Source organism: Armigeres subalbatus, chromosome 3, assembly GCF_024139115.2.
Source record: "Armigeres subalbatus isolate Guangzhou_Male chromosome 3, GZ_Asu_2, whole genome shotgun sequence".
NCBI lineage: Eukaryota > Metazoa > Arthropoda > Insecta > Diptera > Culicidae > Armigeres > Armigeres subalbatus.
Genome location: NC_085141.1, coordinates 132295745 through 132311736, shown reverse-complemented (window position 1 = coordinate 132311736; position 15992 = coordinate 132295745). Strand labels below are relative to the sequence as shown.

The 15992-nt window shown below is 44.6% G+C and overlaps 2 protein-coding genes across 2 annotated transcripts in view; one reads left to right on the top strand and one right to left on the bottom strand.

Moving 5' to 3' along the window:
* LOC134219544 (integral membrane protein DGCR2/IDD-like) overlaps positions 1 to 12592 on the bottom strand; it is a 214993-nt gene extending 202401 nt beyond the window's left edge. Inside the window, exon 1 of the mRNA XM_062698290.1 lies at positions 11599 to 12592. The gene's annotated coding sequence lies outside the window, so the exon portion shown is untranslated. The remainder of the gene's footprint in view (positions 1 to 11598) is intronic.
* LOC134221988 (uncharacterized) lies at positions 8586 to 9995 on the top strand. Its single transcript, XM_062701144.1, has one exon. The coding sequence runs from the start codon at positions 8586 to 8588 to the stop codon at positions 9993 to 9995; it is 1410 nt and encodes a 469-aa protein (XP_062557128.1).
* Positions 12593 to 15992: the final 3400 nt, after the last annotated feature.

The window sequence follows — 15992 nt, the reverse complement described above, 5'->3', positions numbered from 1 at the left end:
AACATTACGTGGCGCTATCATCGACTCTGACTACTGTCTGGTGGTGGTTGAATTGCGCCCAAAACCCGTCATCAACAATGTTCGGTACCGAAGACCGCCGCGGTACGACCTAGAGCGACTGAAGCAACCTGATGTCACCACTGTATACGCGCAGCATCTTGAGGCAGCGTTGCCGGAAGAGGGTGAGCTCGATGGAACCGCTCTTGAGGAATACAGTCAAAGCATCCATTAACGACGCAGCGGAGAACAACTTCGGGTATATGGGACGAAGTCGACGGAACGATTGGTTCGACTAAGAGTGCAGACAGATTCTGAAGGAGAAGTACCCGGCAGAACGTAGAACGTTATAGACGGAAGCGGAGACAGCAGAACCGCCTTTTTCAAGAGAAGAAACGCCTCCTGGAAGAAACGGTGCGCGAGGAGATGGTATAGTTGTACCGGTCTCAGAAAACACGCAAGTTCTATCAGGAGCTCAACGTATCCTCCAAAGGCTTCGTGCCGCGATCCGAGATGTGCAGAGATAAGAATAGGAGCATCTTGACGGACGAACATATGGTGATCTAAAGGTGGAAGCAGCACTACGAGGAACATTTGAACGGCGCTGATAGTACAGGCCGTGAAAGTCAAGGCAGCGGAGGAGATGACTACGTAAGTTCAGCGGAAGATGGAAGCCAACCAGCCCCTACATTGAGGGAAGTTAAGGATGCCATCCAACAGCTAAAGATCAATAAAGCAGCTAGTAAGGATGGTATCGGAGCTGAGCTCATCAAGAAAAGCATCGGAAAAGCTAGCCACTTGCCTGCACAAACAGATAGTCACAATCTGGGAAACTGAACAGCTACCGGAGGGGTGGAAGGAATACCAGGTCTCAACGCACCATCTGTTCGTTGATTTCAAGGCGGCATACGACAGTATAGACCGCGTAGAGCTATGGAAAATTATGGTCGAGAACAGTTTCCCTGGGAAGCTTACCAGACTGATCAAAGCAACGGTGGATGGTGTGCAACTGTGTGAAGATTTCGGACGAACACTCCTGTTCGTTCGAATCGCGCCGGGGACTAAGACAAGGTGATGGACCTTCGTGCCTGCTGTTCAACATTGCGCTAGAAGGTGTCATGCGGAGAGCCGGGTGTAACAGCCGGGGTACCATTTTTAACAGATCCAGTCAATTTATTTGTCTCGCAGATGACATGGACATTGTTGGCCGAACATTTGCAAAGGTTGCAGAACTGTAGGGCCCGCCTGGGAAGCAGTGTTACGATAGACGGGGATACCTTCAAGGTGGTCGAGGAATTCATCTACCTTGTATCCTTGCTAAAGGTTAATAACAATTTTAGTCGTGAAGTACGAAGGTGCATTATCTGTGGAAGTCGGGCCTACTACGGGCTCCAGAAGAAACAGCGATCAAAAAAGATTCACCACCGCAAAAAAAAAGTGTCATTTACAAGACGCTGATAAGACCGGTAGTCCTCTACGGACATGAAACATGGACAATGCTCGAGCAGGACTTGCAAGCACACGGAGTATTCGACAGACGGCTGCTTAGGACCATCATTGGCGGTGGGCAAGAAGACGGTGTGTGGCGGCGAATACTGAACCACGAGCTCGCCCAGCTCTACGGCGAGTCCAGTATCCAGGAGGTAGCTAAAGCCGGAAGGGTACGATGGGCAGGGCATGTTGCAAGAATGCCGGACAGCAACCCTGAAAAGATGGTGTTCACCTCCAATCCGGCAGGTACGAGACAACGTGGAGCGCAGCGAGCGAGGTGGCCAGACCAGCTGCAAAACGACTTGGCAAGCGTGGGGCGCATTCGAGGATAGAGAGATGCGGCCCCGAACCCTGTATTGTGGCGTCAAATTGTTGATTCAGTGTTATCTATTTAGATGTAAAATAAATAAATGAATGAAATGCTGCTGCTGGACGAAGGCCACTCGATGATTTTCCGCTAAGATGTAGGATTTTTCACCATGGTGCTCGCTGACGATCATTATATTTCTCTTGCGGGCGCACAGATAGGATAGGATTTGCACAGAAAGGATAGGAGAAAACGCTTCTGTTTGCTTACAAGAGAAAGATTATTTAACGTCAGCAAGACTTATGCATCTTTCTAATCACTAACAGCAACCAAAGTGTTGCTGCTGTCGATGACGACCAATTGACGATTCTCTTTACGCTAGAACTGCTGCTACCAGCATCATCGTTGCGTCAGCTCATGTGCAACCCACGTGTCCTCTCACAGTGAGGCCTTGACTGAACTGAAGATTGGATCCCAGCCGTAAGTTGCACGATTTTGATGTCTGTGCTTGCGATGCACGTACGAGATTGGTTGGTTTACCGATTATCAACAGTGCCTAGCGAAATTATTTTTTCAATAGTTTAGCACCTTTATTCCATTGTTTTTGATAGTTGGGACAAATCTTATAGAGTTCGTCGATAGATTGATACCCAAATCTCCAAAATCGGCTGACCACTTCACGTGACGGTCTCAAATTTGAATGTGCAGAATGACTCCCTTATCTTCCCGATGTACGTAATTCTTCGCCAAAAAATTATTTTTTTACATTTAAGGTATAGCACTGTAGCACTGCATTGATCAGCTTGGTTTTTGTCGATTTGTTCTCGAATTTATCGCAGGCAGGGCAAAAACAAAATGTTAGGTAGAACTTTACTGATTGCGAACATCAATCGCGTTCCGAGTTTTAGCGGCTTCTTCGAGCAAAAAGGATCAATTTCATTTCAAATAGACACAATAACTACAAACAAATGTATTCCTATACGAACATTCGTGTTTCGTTTTCATTAAATATAATTTCTGCAAATTAACACAAAAGACTTGCGAAGTTCCACAAACGTTTCTTCGCTGTTTGTTTTTTGCTTTCTGTGCAAGTACCTAGAAGGTGTAGAGAAATCACACAAAAAGATGTTGGAGAGTATTTTGTCATACCGGCTTCTCGTTTTGAATGGATTTCCACCACTGGATGTCGGATCAATGAATCCGTTCATCGGTGAAAGAAACAGCGGTATTTTTATTCAAATCCATGTACAGTTTTCAGAAATACAATAACTTTGGTAGACACCCACTTGAGTTCAATGTGATTGCATATATATTCTTTGAGATGGTTGTGATTGGAAATCGAAAAACAAAAAACACCCCTTGGGTTTTCATCGGAAGCACGCTTTTCGTTTTAATCTTTCAGTTGTTTACTAGGGTTATAGGTAGTTATAACATTTTATGAATGAATTGTTTAAATAAGAAATAACATGAACGTGACTATTTTCATAACCGATGAATTTTGTTGCCTAATGTTCACCATTGGATCCCTATCTAAAAAGCAACCATCCAATTCCTTGAAGGTCAGAGTTTCCATATCTTTTTTTTCTGCTGAAAAGCTTCATAGTTATAGAACAATTTTCTTTTCTGTGATTTCCTCAGCAACACTTGTTTTTTTTTCTTGGGTGATGCAGCATCAGAATCGGTTGAGATAGGTCAAGGATAATGTCGTTCAACGTATAACCTAGTGTACATACCGAGAAGAAATAGTGCTGCTGATGCAAACACACGTTCCATGGGGTATCTTGTGACCTATTCTGGATACATTCCAAGGCATTACGTCAGAGAATACTTGGAAATAATTCTAGTAAAGAAATCATAATCATCAAAAAGAGCTTGAAGTGAAGTAAGTACCAACGGAACTCGAACAATCTAGGCAACAACCGACAAGGAACTGTATATTTCAAGAGATTCAGTTTATAATTAACTACTTTGCATATTATGTAAGGTATGCGGCTCGGCGCTATCTCCAATAAAACTTGTTCCTCTCTTTTTTGCTTCTGCCGTTGTTGGTCGTTTTCATCTGGAGCTTTTGTGTTTTACCTCGCTGTGCTGTGAACGGTTCGCCGTAGGATGGCCTGGTTTGCTTGCGACGACGGACGGCTTCTTCTAGCGCAGGAGAGCAGCTTCAATCGCTGTTTCCTACCAAGTGGACTAGAGTTGCTGCTGCTGCTCTTGGTCCACCCACCAGTACCGGCAGTTTGCATCACGAGGAGCAGTTCGGGACTCTGCTGTGTGTCACAACTTTGGCTTGTGTTGTTTCACTCTATTGATTTTCCACCGCAGTTCGCTTTAACCGTAACACCCAAAATTTTCGGTAGATGATAAGGGTATGCGCTATTTTGAGTGAATGTGGTTATGGGAATTGTTGCTGAACTGATACGGAGCTCACAATTTTAAAACATTCAAAAAATCAGACCCGCAAAAAAATTTCCGGTTGTTGTTTTGTTTGATCCTGGAAAATATTCTACGGATAGTCGTTTGGTCACGAAAAGTGGTCAGGAAGTATGGGCCAATAACTCAGCCGTTTTCCAATCGATTTTGGAAAATTTGGTATCAATCGATCGACGAACTCTAAAAGATTTCTCCCAACTCTTAAAAACAATGGAATTAAGGTATTAAACTATTGAAAACTTTAATTTTGCCAGGCTGGGCAACTTACGGCTGGGCTCCACTCCTCAGTTCAATCAAGGCTTCACTGTGAGTGGCCACGTGAGTTGCACAGTAGCAGACGCAACGATGGTGCTTGTTAGGACTACAAGTAGGTACTTGATACACTTCACCCTATTTCTCCCCATGTAGCATAAATTCTCTTATCGAAATCTCTCTTAATCTCACGGAGAATGGATATACAGTTGAAGACATGTGAAGGTAGCGAGAAATTAATTGCTAATGTAGCTCTTATGTTTAATTGGTAAATAAATCTCGTCAAAGTCGGTCGCTGGATTACGTTATTCGAAATAACCGTTGCTTTCCCCGTTAAGAGTTGAATAAGTGCCATAATAAAATATTAGCTTAAATCTATATGATTCGATCGTGTTCTTCAGAAAAGAAATTCTCCGTCGTGTTTCCTGTGATTCGATACAAAGAATCTGAAGATCAGTGCCGAACAAACTCAAAATCACTTCATGATAGAAGGGTCCAACATAATGGTGCCGTGACCAGGATTGGTGGCGCGAAAGTGAATTTACACCATTTTTAATCGGCGGAGATTTGGGCACTCACTATTGTGCGAAGCAGAGTGTATTATAGACTGAAGAACATTACAGAGAGGGAGAATATTAAATACAAGGCCTATTTGATTAGGCTCAAAGGTGAGCCTCATTCCATTCCTTCCACCGTTTTCTTTGTGGTGCTGTGCTTCGATCCTTTTCACAGTGTGTTGCTGACATCAACTGCTTAACGATGGTGAAAAAGCTGCAGGTGCGGGACAACATCGTCGACTTCCTTCGGCGCACAGCCCGCTTCTTGAAAAATTACGATCCACCCGTACATGCACTCCAGTTAGAATCACGGATCGATAAGCTAGACGAAAAATGGGAGGAGTTCGAGGAAGTGCAGGCGGAGATAGAGGAATTGGAGGAACAAGAGGAGAAAGCGGACGAGCAAAAGAAGACCCGGGCCGAGTTCGAGGAGTTGTACTTCCAGGTAATGGCAGGGTTGAAATCCAAAATGTCACTCAATATTCCTACCTCCTCCTCCTCTTTCGCTACCTACCCCCACTCCTCCTACTGCGGGGGCTTGTGACGGCATACAGTTGCCAAAGATAAATTTGCCTGAATTCAATGGGGATAAATGGATAAATGGAATTCAACCATTCGATAAATGGTTACCATTTTATGATACGTTCAAGTCACTGATCCATAGTAATCCGGATCTGAGCGCAATTCAACGTTTCCACTATTTGCGAGCGTTTCTAAAAGGTGAGGCGCTAAAAGTAATTGCCTCATTTCCGATGAGCGAATCAAGCTATGGGGTTGCTTGGTCCGCTTTGACCAAACGTTATTCGAACGTTTATCTGCAGAAGAAACGCCATGTCAATGCACTTCTGCAATTTCCCAAACTGAAAAGGATGTCGGCAAATGGGATACATGACATCATCGATTGTTTTGATACGAAGATTCTGGATCAATTGGGCGAAGTTACTACATGTTGAGGGGCGATGCTGACACACCTGTTGGTTTCGAAGTTAGACGATTCGACGCAAAAGGACTGGGAAGAGTTCGCGCTGAAGAAACAAGATCAGGTGTTCTTGCACGTGATGGAGTTCCTAGAGGGGCAAACCCGAGTTCTGGATGCGATAGCGGTCGATCAGCGTTCTGAAGGTCAGCGTGCTTCTTTTTCCACTCCTCCGATGCCGTTTAAGAAGTCTGTGCCGAAGATGACAGTGAATGCAGAGTTTGTCGTCGTCGAAATGCTGCAGTGGATCCCATTACATTATCAATTGTACGGTTTTTGCGAAGCTCGCACTGGATAAGCGGTTCCAGATTGTGAATTTGAAGAAGCTGTGCAGCAATTGTCTTCGTTGTGACCACTACTGTCGAGATTGCACTTCGCCATTCCGCTGCAGAACGTGTAGCAAGAAGCACCACACTTTACTCCATCCGGGGGTGTCATCGCAAACGGACGGTTCTGGTGTTTCTTCAACTGCGGTGGAATCCGTTGAAGCTCCTCAGCAAGCACTTCAATCTTCAGTGGCAACCATCTATGCGGCAAACATACCAGCTGAGTCGCGAGAAGTCCACATTTTTCTGTCAACAGTTCTCGTTTCGGTGAAGGATTGCAACGGACGGTTGCACAAAGCAAGGGCTCTGCTCGACAGTGGGTCGCAGGCGAATCTTATATCGGAAAGGTTATGCCAAATGTCTAAGCTTCCACGGCAAGATAGCAATGTACCGGTTTCCGGTGTGGGTAGTGCGCGGATTCAGATAAACGGTTCGGTTTCTGCCACAATCGGTTCACTCGTTACGGAATATGCAATTCCCGTGGATTTCCTTGTATTGAAGAAGGTAACTGACGATCAACCATCAACGACCATTCCAATTGGCGGCTGGAATCTGCCTCCGAACATGGTACTAGCAGATCCAGGTTTTAACAAGAGAGCTCCCTGTAGTGAATATAATATAAATCAAGTTTACAAACAAATGTTTGTGAAATAATAATAATTTAATATGAACAGTTATCAAATTACTGGTTTATTAAAAAAAAAAGAATAAACGCCAAATTCTGTTGAACCTATAAAGACTATCAATGATGAAAGTATCCAAACTGATGCGTACGATGACGCGCAGCAGAAATTGCAACGAAAAAATCTACGTGTGCCAGAGAAGAAAAGATGGTTAAGTTACAGTTATGAGAGAGAAGGGATGACATAGCCGAAGACGGTCCCTCGCATTGCACGAGCGTTGCGAAAGTTTGAAGTAGGAAAGAGCGAGAGAGAAAACTAGCGAATGCCTTGAAAGGGGTCGTTTGTGATTGTGTATGCGTGAGAAAAGAACTGATTTGATGCTGAAGAATATCCATCTAGATTCTCTCGTCATTCTGTGAACGATTGTTGGTGCGAATAGTCGCGGTTTCGGTTTAAATTTATGTTCGGATGTTCTGAACTTGCGGTTACGACACTCCCGTCGATCTGCTGCTAAGACTGGAGTATTTTTATGAGTTCCTTCTACTGAATGGTGGCCGGGTACAAATACAACGCATAAGAGAAGGACTTCCGCTTTTCGTAAATACCGTATTTGGTTGGATTGTAGCTGGAAAGACGGATTTGGGTACCATCAACCCGGTACCGTGCCACCACATATTGGTGGGATCAACATTGGCTGAGAAAGTAGAACGATTCTGGGCGATAGAAGAGTTACCTGATGTCCCACGGCGGACTCAAGAAGAACAAGAATGTGAGGAGTTCTTTCAATCAGAGATGCATCCTGAACAGAACATGAGCCAAGAGCGTGCCTTGGAGTTCTTAGTTTTGAACTCTGAACACAGTTCAGTGTGCACTGGGTTGGTATGCAAGCAAAACGATCATGGTAACTAAGATTCCTTAGATTTGAAACTATGCAAAAACATAGGAGCATGCTTGATTTCTAACCGTTAGATGCCCACGTGTTCCATTACTAGCCGAAAAATGTGTAGCATGCCGTCGCTTGAATTTGTTTTCCTAGGATACAAGTTGCTAAGTTAGGTCAGTGCTCTTGAACAGTGTGCAGTGTTCAGAACGTTTTGAACACGAACACGCGTTCTCGTATTCAGATGCATCTCTGATTTCAAGCCACACATTCACGCGATCAGACAGGGAGATACATGGTGCGACTGCCAAAGCGATTGGGGTTTAAGCATATGATTCGAAAGATATTGCGCTACGAAGACTGAGGGCGATGACATACTGACGCGTCGAGCGATGCGGAACGCGTCCAAGCACTCGTAAAGTAGAATATCAGCAAGAGAAATTATTTTGTCTTGGACGCGTTCGCGCATGCACACGCGTGAGTATGTCATCGGCCTGATTCAGCTTGAGCGGCGACTGGGAAAGGACGAAGATTTGCGGAGACGTTACAACGAAGCAATGCAGACGTATTTAGATCAAAACCACATGACAGTTGTAAGTGAAGAAGATTTGAATCACGATCATCGGCTTGCATGCTATCTGCCTCATCATCCGGTTATCAAATAATCGAGAGCGACCACGAAGATTCGACTGGTGTTCGACGGTTCTGCAAAGACGTCTTCCAACCGTTCTCTGAATGACGTACTCATGACGGGATCGGTGATTTACGATCCGCTTTTCGATTTAGTTTTGCGTTTCCGCAAAAATGCCGTCGCTCTCGTTGTAGACATCGAAAAGATGTACCTGCAAGTAAAGATTCATCCCAACGACACTCCTCTACAACGTATTCTGTGGAGATTTTCGCCAGTGCCGGTTGCGACGTATGAAATGGGTAGAGTCACGTTTGGATTAGCTCCCTCCTCGTTTCTTGCAACGCGGTGTTTGCATCAGTTGGCAGAAGACGAAGGTGATCATCATCCACGAGCGAAGGTTGCGCTCGTCAGCGATTTCTACGTCGATGATTACATCGGGGGAACGAATTCAGTGCAGGAAGCCTTATTGTTACGGCAGGATTTGGAGCAGCTGATGCCTAAAGGAGGTTTTAAGCTGCGAAAATGGGTTTCCAACGCTAAAGGTGTGTTGGAAGGTCTTCCGGTGGACGAGTTAGGGACCCAGCCTACGCTCAATTTCGACCAAGAACAGGTGAAGGCGCTAGGAATTCATTGGAAACTAGGACCGGATTTGTTGGGCATTGATGTTTCCAATCTCGCTGCAAACGGGCCGTGGACAAGGCGCAAGGTATATTCCATCATCGCTCAGCTATGGGACCCTAGCGGTATCACGGCTCCAGTCATCTCTTGGGCCAAGATTCGTATGCAGCTATTGTGTGTAGCAGTGCAAGGTTGGGATGATCCTTTATCCCACGATTTAGCGCTTAGATGGTGCGAGTTCTACCAACAACTACCTGTTCTCTCAGACATCCAGGTGGAACGACATGCTTTCACCAAGCATCCCATGCTAGTCCGGTTTCATATCTTTTCGGATGCTTCGGAGGTTGCTTACGGAGCGTGCATATATGCCCGTTTGACAGACCTAGTTGGACACATCAAAGTGGAGCTTTTAGCACCCAAATCCCGACCAGCCAGCCTGAAGAAGACGACTCTAGCGAGGCTAGAACTTTGCGGCGCTCATGTGGCCGCAAAACTGTACCGTGCTACCGTTAAAGCTTTGAAGATGGAGGATACTGAAACATGGTTTTGGTCGGATTCTACCGTTGTCCTGTCATGGCTCAAGCTACCGCCTTACGTTTGGCCAACTTTCGTTGCAAATCGCGTCTCGCACATCCAGGAGCTAACGAAGGGACACCGATGGAACCACGTTAAGGGCGTTGAGAATCCAGCCGACCTCGTCTCAAGAGGAGTGATGCCAAAAGATGGTTGTCTCTACTCGATCAGCACTGGAATACCGCTAAGCATTTGGAGTACGAGGCGCCATCGGAAGAACTGCTGGAGAAGAAAAAAAACGTTCTGGTTGTGGTTGAGCCCCAACATCCTCATCCACTGCTTGATCGATACTCCTGCTACTGGAAACTGCTGCGGATCACTGGTTACTGTTTGAGATTCATCCGAATCAATTCACCCTTTCCTGGATCAGCTGTGCATACTTCGCGTTGGTGGCCGGCTGAAGCTAGCTGGTGAGTCGTATTGCGTTCGGCCCCCATGATTCTACCCAGCATCCACTCGTTTACCCGACAAGTAGCAATCGCATACCACAAAATGGCACTCCATTCTGGCCCCCGCATGACATTCGCTCAAATTCGGCAAGAATTCTGGCCGTTACGTGGTAAGGCATTGGCAACACACACATTCCGGAATTGTCTTTCGGCCAAATGACCCTTTCGGTCAAATGACCCTTTCGGTCAAATGACCCTTTCAACCAAACGACCCTTTCGGCCAAATGACCTTTTCGGCCAAATGACCCTTTTGGCCAAACGACGCATTTGGCCAAATAACTTTCGGCCAGATGGGTTTCGGCCAAACGACCCTTCACCCATAGATAGACATGTGCTCAGTTTTTCGAGCTGAGTCGATTGGTATATAACACTAAGGGTCTCCGAGCCTCCTATCGAAATAATTGCGTCCACTCTGATTGTGATTCTTCAAAGATATATCCTGTTTCTCATGTAAAGCTGTGTAGTCCTGTAAAGGACTGATTTATTTGTAATCATGCGGCTTTCCAATCATTAACTTAACAGCAGCCAACTATTAATCCGAAACTCGCGGGAAAATTCACTGGAGTGCTGCTTAACTGCAGTAGACGAAATCGTTGAGATTGAATTCTTAGTAGCAACCACCCCGACGATCATACTGACGCTTTCATACTGACTGCTTAAGGAATATCTAGAGGGATATAAATTTTGAAGCGAACAGAATTTGATGAAATTCAGCTTTGCAGAACAGAGAAGCAAATTTTCACGAAAATACGAATTTTTGAGAATTTGATCTGTTGTTTACAACAAATGTTAGGGTGTACAGTACAAATGCGTTCTGTCTTCTCTCTCACATTTAAGTTTTGCTCCCCAAGTAAGAAGTAAAAGTTCAGCTGTGCAGATCAAAAATATTCACCCTTATTCTTGTTTACGGACAATCGATACTTTCCAACGAATTCGATTCGTTCGAACCGTTTCTCCATTGATTCTGCTGGCGTAAATGAGAAAGCGCTTAAACTTTCGATCGAAAGCGCGTTCGTACGTAAACGCGTTATTTTGTGAATTATTTTTTTTACTAATGTACTTACTAAATATAATCCAGCCGCATATTTGCATTCAACAAAGCCTATTATAAGAAATTCAAACATTGCTTTCAAAGTAAGAAACTAAAATTCCACTTTACCGAACAAACAATCCTAATTTATATAAAAATGCGTATGCCAATGAATTTAAACCGGTTTTCCTCAAAAACTGGATGTGTTGCAAAAAATCTAAACACGTTCTGAATTCAGCTAAAAAAAATGTATTATGTAAGTACATTGCAAATAGTTGAAGGAAGTGAACAAATGTTTAGTTTTGTTCGATAGTGTTATTTATTCTCGTACTCTCAGCACATGATATAGGAAAAAATATATCATTTTAATTGTGTGCCGCATCCCCTTGGTGGATGGGTTTTAACTGAAGCTTGGCTCTTTTTGTGGATCGACCGACCGGCTCGTTCTATATACTCACCCGGTTGCTCATTCACTCGTTTACTGCCGTTTGTTTGTTCGCTGGCTAAACTTGACTTCAGTTATGTTGTTGTTACCCGACCAAAGCCAATGCCAAGCTTTTATCTGCAGTATGGAGAATCTTCAAACGCTTCGGTTGCCAAAAACTGTGTGTACATATCGTGCCACATAAGGCACACTATGGGACCAGTTGGCGTCGTCGATGATAAACCACCTCCGTCTTCGCTGCTGTAGTTATCCAAGGACGGCGAATGGCTCTTGTGGACACTGCTCTGGACGTACACAATATGAAGCACAGAAATCTTCTTTGAAACTTGTTAACAAGATGTTCCGATAGATTCCAATCACTTAGATGAGCTTCTTTTCATCTGCGGCGATTTGCATACTCAGATAAATCAAAACACTCGTTGTCACACCAGCGGACCTCGGACAGTAGAGCGTTCACGAGTGAGCTGAGCAAGCACACAAATCATAAACCTGCCGCTTTCCGGGATATTTATAGCACTTACGATTAAATTTTCATCACCGATGGCACCATCCTCTCTGCTGACCAAGGGATGTCACGTTTCGCGTTGCCTTTCGGCGTAGCAAGAAATTTTCTTAAAAGCGGTCTTCCACTCTTCTAACCCTACTTCTTACAGCTGCGTTAAACGATACACCACTGCTGCACACAACACAAACGTACTCACATTGACACGTGAGAACTTGCTCCTTTTATTGCCAGAAAACTTGACAAGCCAGAATCCGCAGTATCTGCATTCAGGTGCTGGCAGACTAATCGCCTCCAATAAACTCTGAAATAAATTAATCCGATGTAGGCGACTTAACAGCTGTTTACCGATCAACTTTTCATCTAATGACTATCGATTCCTAGAGGATTATTTTTCCTTTAACCACCACCGCAGCAAATTTCTGAAGCAGAGCGCAGCCAAGTGCGACCGTCGACACGCGCGGAACCATCCGAACGGTTCGGTGAAAATTCTGCAACTGATTTTCAAAATACTGCAACGTCCTGACCTGCTACTGCTGCTGTTTTCCCACTGGCGCTCATTCTCTCCCGTTCGTTCTCTGACACAGCGCCGCACTAATGTGGCTCGACGTCGTCGGCGGTTTGACGACAAAATGCGCTCAACCACTCACTCGCCACCACGCTACTGACTGAGTGCCCTGCCCATACTATTGCCGTGTCACGGCGTCGCTTTCTTTGCAGCCAAGCAGGAAACGGTGCGGTGTCGGGAAAATTCTGCTACAGGCGGAAGGGACGAGGTTTTAATTTTCCCACGACCGTTCGGCTGTTTTCAGTGGCTCACCTCCCATATTTGATGCTTTTAGCACGCTTCCGAAGCGTGCTTGTTTGCTCTGTGTGTTCAAGGAGTGTTCGTTCGCGCTTGCAACAACAACACAGTAGATGCAAATTTGTGCGAACTGGCTTTGACAGGTTGTACTAATTTTCTACCTTTATGCTATCAACGATGGGACCTATGCTATTAAGCTTTCAGATAGATATGGCTAATTTAGTTTGCTATTTTACATCTATAATCGTTTGAATTGTGTAGCACAGCGTGTAGAAGATAGAAATTCGATATCATTTTTTTGCCGTAATTAAATTTCGGTTAATATGATGGTCTGTTGGGTACAAGTTCTGCTTCATTACCGCCTGCAGGGCTACATTCCTAAAAATATATTCGATATTTTGGTTGTTTCACTCAAACAGAGTTTAGAATAGGGCCTAATAATGTTTCATCTTGAAGCAGTAGGTAATCAATAAAACACAAACTGTGTTACCCTGTGTCTCTGACGTGTTTTTTTAAGAGCTTAAAAAATGAAAACTACTGTAAAACCCACATTTTTACCGATTCCTTCGCAAAAAATTGCATTCGGTCCGGATGGACCGATTGATTCATACTAGATTGGGTAAATTTTCAATACGGTTCTAGAATTATTCCTAGAATATAAATTTATGTCAAAACTTTTAAGTCAAACAGGGCGTGAGACAATATGCTAAAAGCATTAAGCAAAAAAAATAGCTTTTTTTTAAAGCTTTTAGCATATTGGGCGTGAGATACCTCAAACTTCATGATTTCACAAAACGATGATAAGAATTATATTCTAAGATGTACCTGGCCTGGGTCACTTGGGTTCAATCTGGTCACATCGGCCACAATCCGGAGGACAGAATAAGTGTTTTCCAAAATGTGTTAAAGCAAGTCGTGTAACACTTCAAACTTCATGATTTCACAATGCAATGATGAGAAAGATATTTTTAGGATTCCTGGGTTATTTATTATCATACTAAGGCCGGAGTGGCCTGTGCTGCACATAAAATTCTTCTCCATTCAGCTCGGTCCATGGCTGCACTTCGCCAACCATGCAGTCTGCGGAGGGTCCGCAAATCGTTCTCCACCTGATCGATCCACCTTGCCCGCTGTGCACCTCGCCTTCTTGTTCCCGTCGGATCGTTGTCGAGAACCATTTCCACCGGATTACTGTCCGACATTCTGGCTACGTGCCCGCAGTCTTCCGATTTTCGCGGTGTGAACGATGGATGGTTCTCCCAATAGCTGATGCAACTCGTGGTTCGCCTCCTCCACGTACCGTCCGCCGTCTGCACCCCACTATAGATGGTACGCAACACTTTCCTTTCAAAAACTCCCAGTGCACGTTGGTCCTCCACGAGCATCGTTCAGGTCTCGTGTCCGTAGAGAACTACCGGTCTTATAAGCGTTTTGTAGATAGTGTAACATTCGTAAAATGTTCCAACCAAAAAGGACTCTATTTTGGTGTCAGTATTGCGAACAAAAATTATAAATAAATATCGCTGAAAGTAAATGTAAATATCACGCAAGAACTTAAATTTGATTATATACATTCTCTAATTAATTTGCGCAATAAAGTACACCCTAATAAAAATAAAAAAAAGGAAGTAATAGATTGCAACGAGATATTCGAAATTGCATATAGCTAGGTTCCACTGCTCGACTATATTACACCATCACAAATATCCAGCCGCTCGGAGCACGAGAGTATTTGTAACGGACAAAATCACGTGCCCTACCTTCATACCGTACACCGAATGCTGTGGGCGGAATGGAATGGAAAACCAGATCACAAGCCATCCAAAACTGGTACCTATGGTCTATATAAGCACCCCACCGTCAATTTTCAAGTCTCTTAATTCCTGGGCAACACAGTTGGAAACAACCAGTTTGATAATCTAAAGTGATCGGAAAAAAAATTTGCAAGTTCGTTATTCTGTTCTAGTGAACATACCACTCCCAAAATCCAGAATTGGATAAATCCGCATTCTTGTTCGTGAGACATTGGAGTGCTTTGGTGGCCACTTGGTGGCGGCTGGTCCTCCTTAATGCCAACGTGAGGCCAGCGAGTGAAGCGAGAGGTCGCCATCCAGGTCGAACGTTGAAAACGACACGTGGTGCAAGTGAGTGAACGGCAAAGGCAAGGTGCGAGAACCGCGTAGTTCGGAAAATTCCCCTGAAGTGCAAGATTAGTGCCGATCGAGTGTTTCCTCTCCCAGATGAACCTATTCGGTCGTCCGTAACCATACGACCCCCCCTAAAGCGTCGTTAGCACTACGACAGCCCTCCACGTTCCACGATCGGAACGGACCCCGACCCGTTAAGGGTGAAGCGCTCCAGATACCCGGATCGAGAAACCGCCGTCGGCATCCAGAAGCGACACGTGACGACGAGAACACCAGCAGCAGTTAGTCGAGAAGTGAGTGGATTTAATAGTTTTTTTTTCAATAAATTGTGGAAATTTAAAGTAAAATCTCAACAAAATTAGCTAGTTTCCTTCTACTTGGGTGTTAAAATTATATATTTTGCTATCAGTTCTTTGCGTGCACCGAAAGAAAGTTTTTCAGGTTGTGAAAAAGGCAATAGGTGAGTTTTCCCCAGCACATTGTGCCGACCCTGAGTAATTGAAGAGGTGAGCTGGCTCGGGACGTAAGGACGTCCATGCCACAGACGCATGGGCGTCATTGGTAGTTACAATAGTCAGTTTGGTACGGCTGCGAACTCTATTCGATCGGAGCGTCTTACGGAGTCCAAAGTACGTACGATTTCCAGCCACTATGCGTCTCCGATATCATTTTCGGCAGTCACCAGTGAGCCCAAGTACACAAATTCTTCTACCACCTCAATTTCGTCACCACCGATGCCAACTCGCAGTGGGTGGCTCACATTGTCTTCTCTTGAACCTCTTCCTATCATGTACTTCGTCTTCGACGTGTTGATGACTAGTCCGATCCGCTTGGCTTCCCTCTTCAGTCTGATGTAGGCTTCCTCCATCTTCTCAAAGTTACGTGCCATAATATCTATGTCGTCGGCGAAGCCAAATAGCTGGACGGTCTTGTTGAAAATTGAACCACTCGTG

Coding starts and splice junctions, on each gene's coding strand:
- LOC134221988 (XM_062701144.1), top strand. CDS start 8,586: ATGACGGGATCGGTGATTTACGATCCGCTTTTCGATTTAGTTTTGCGT.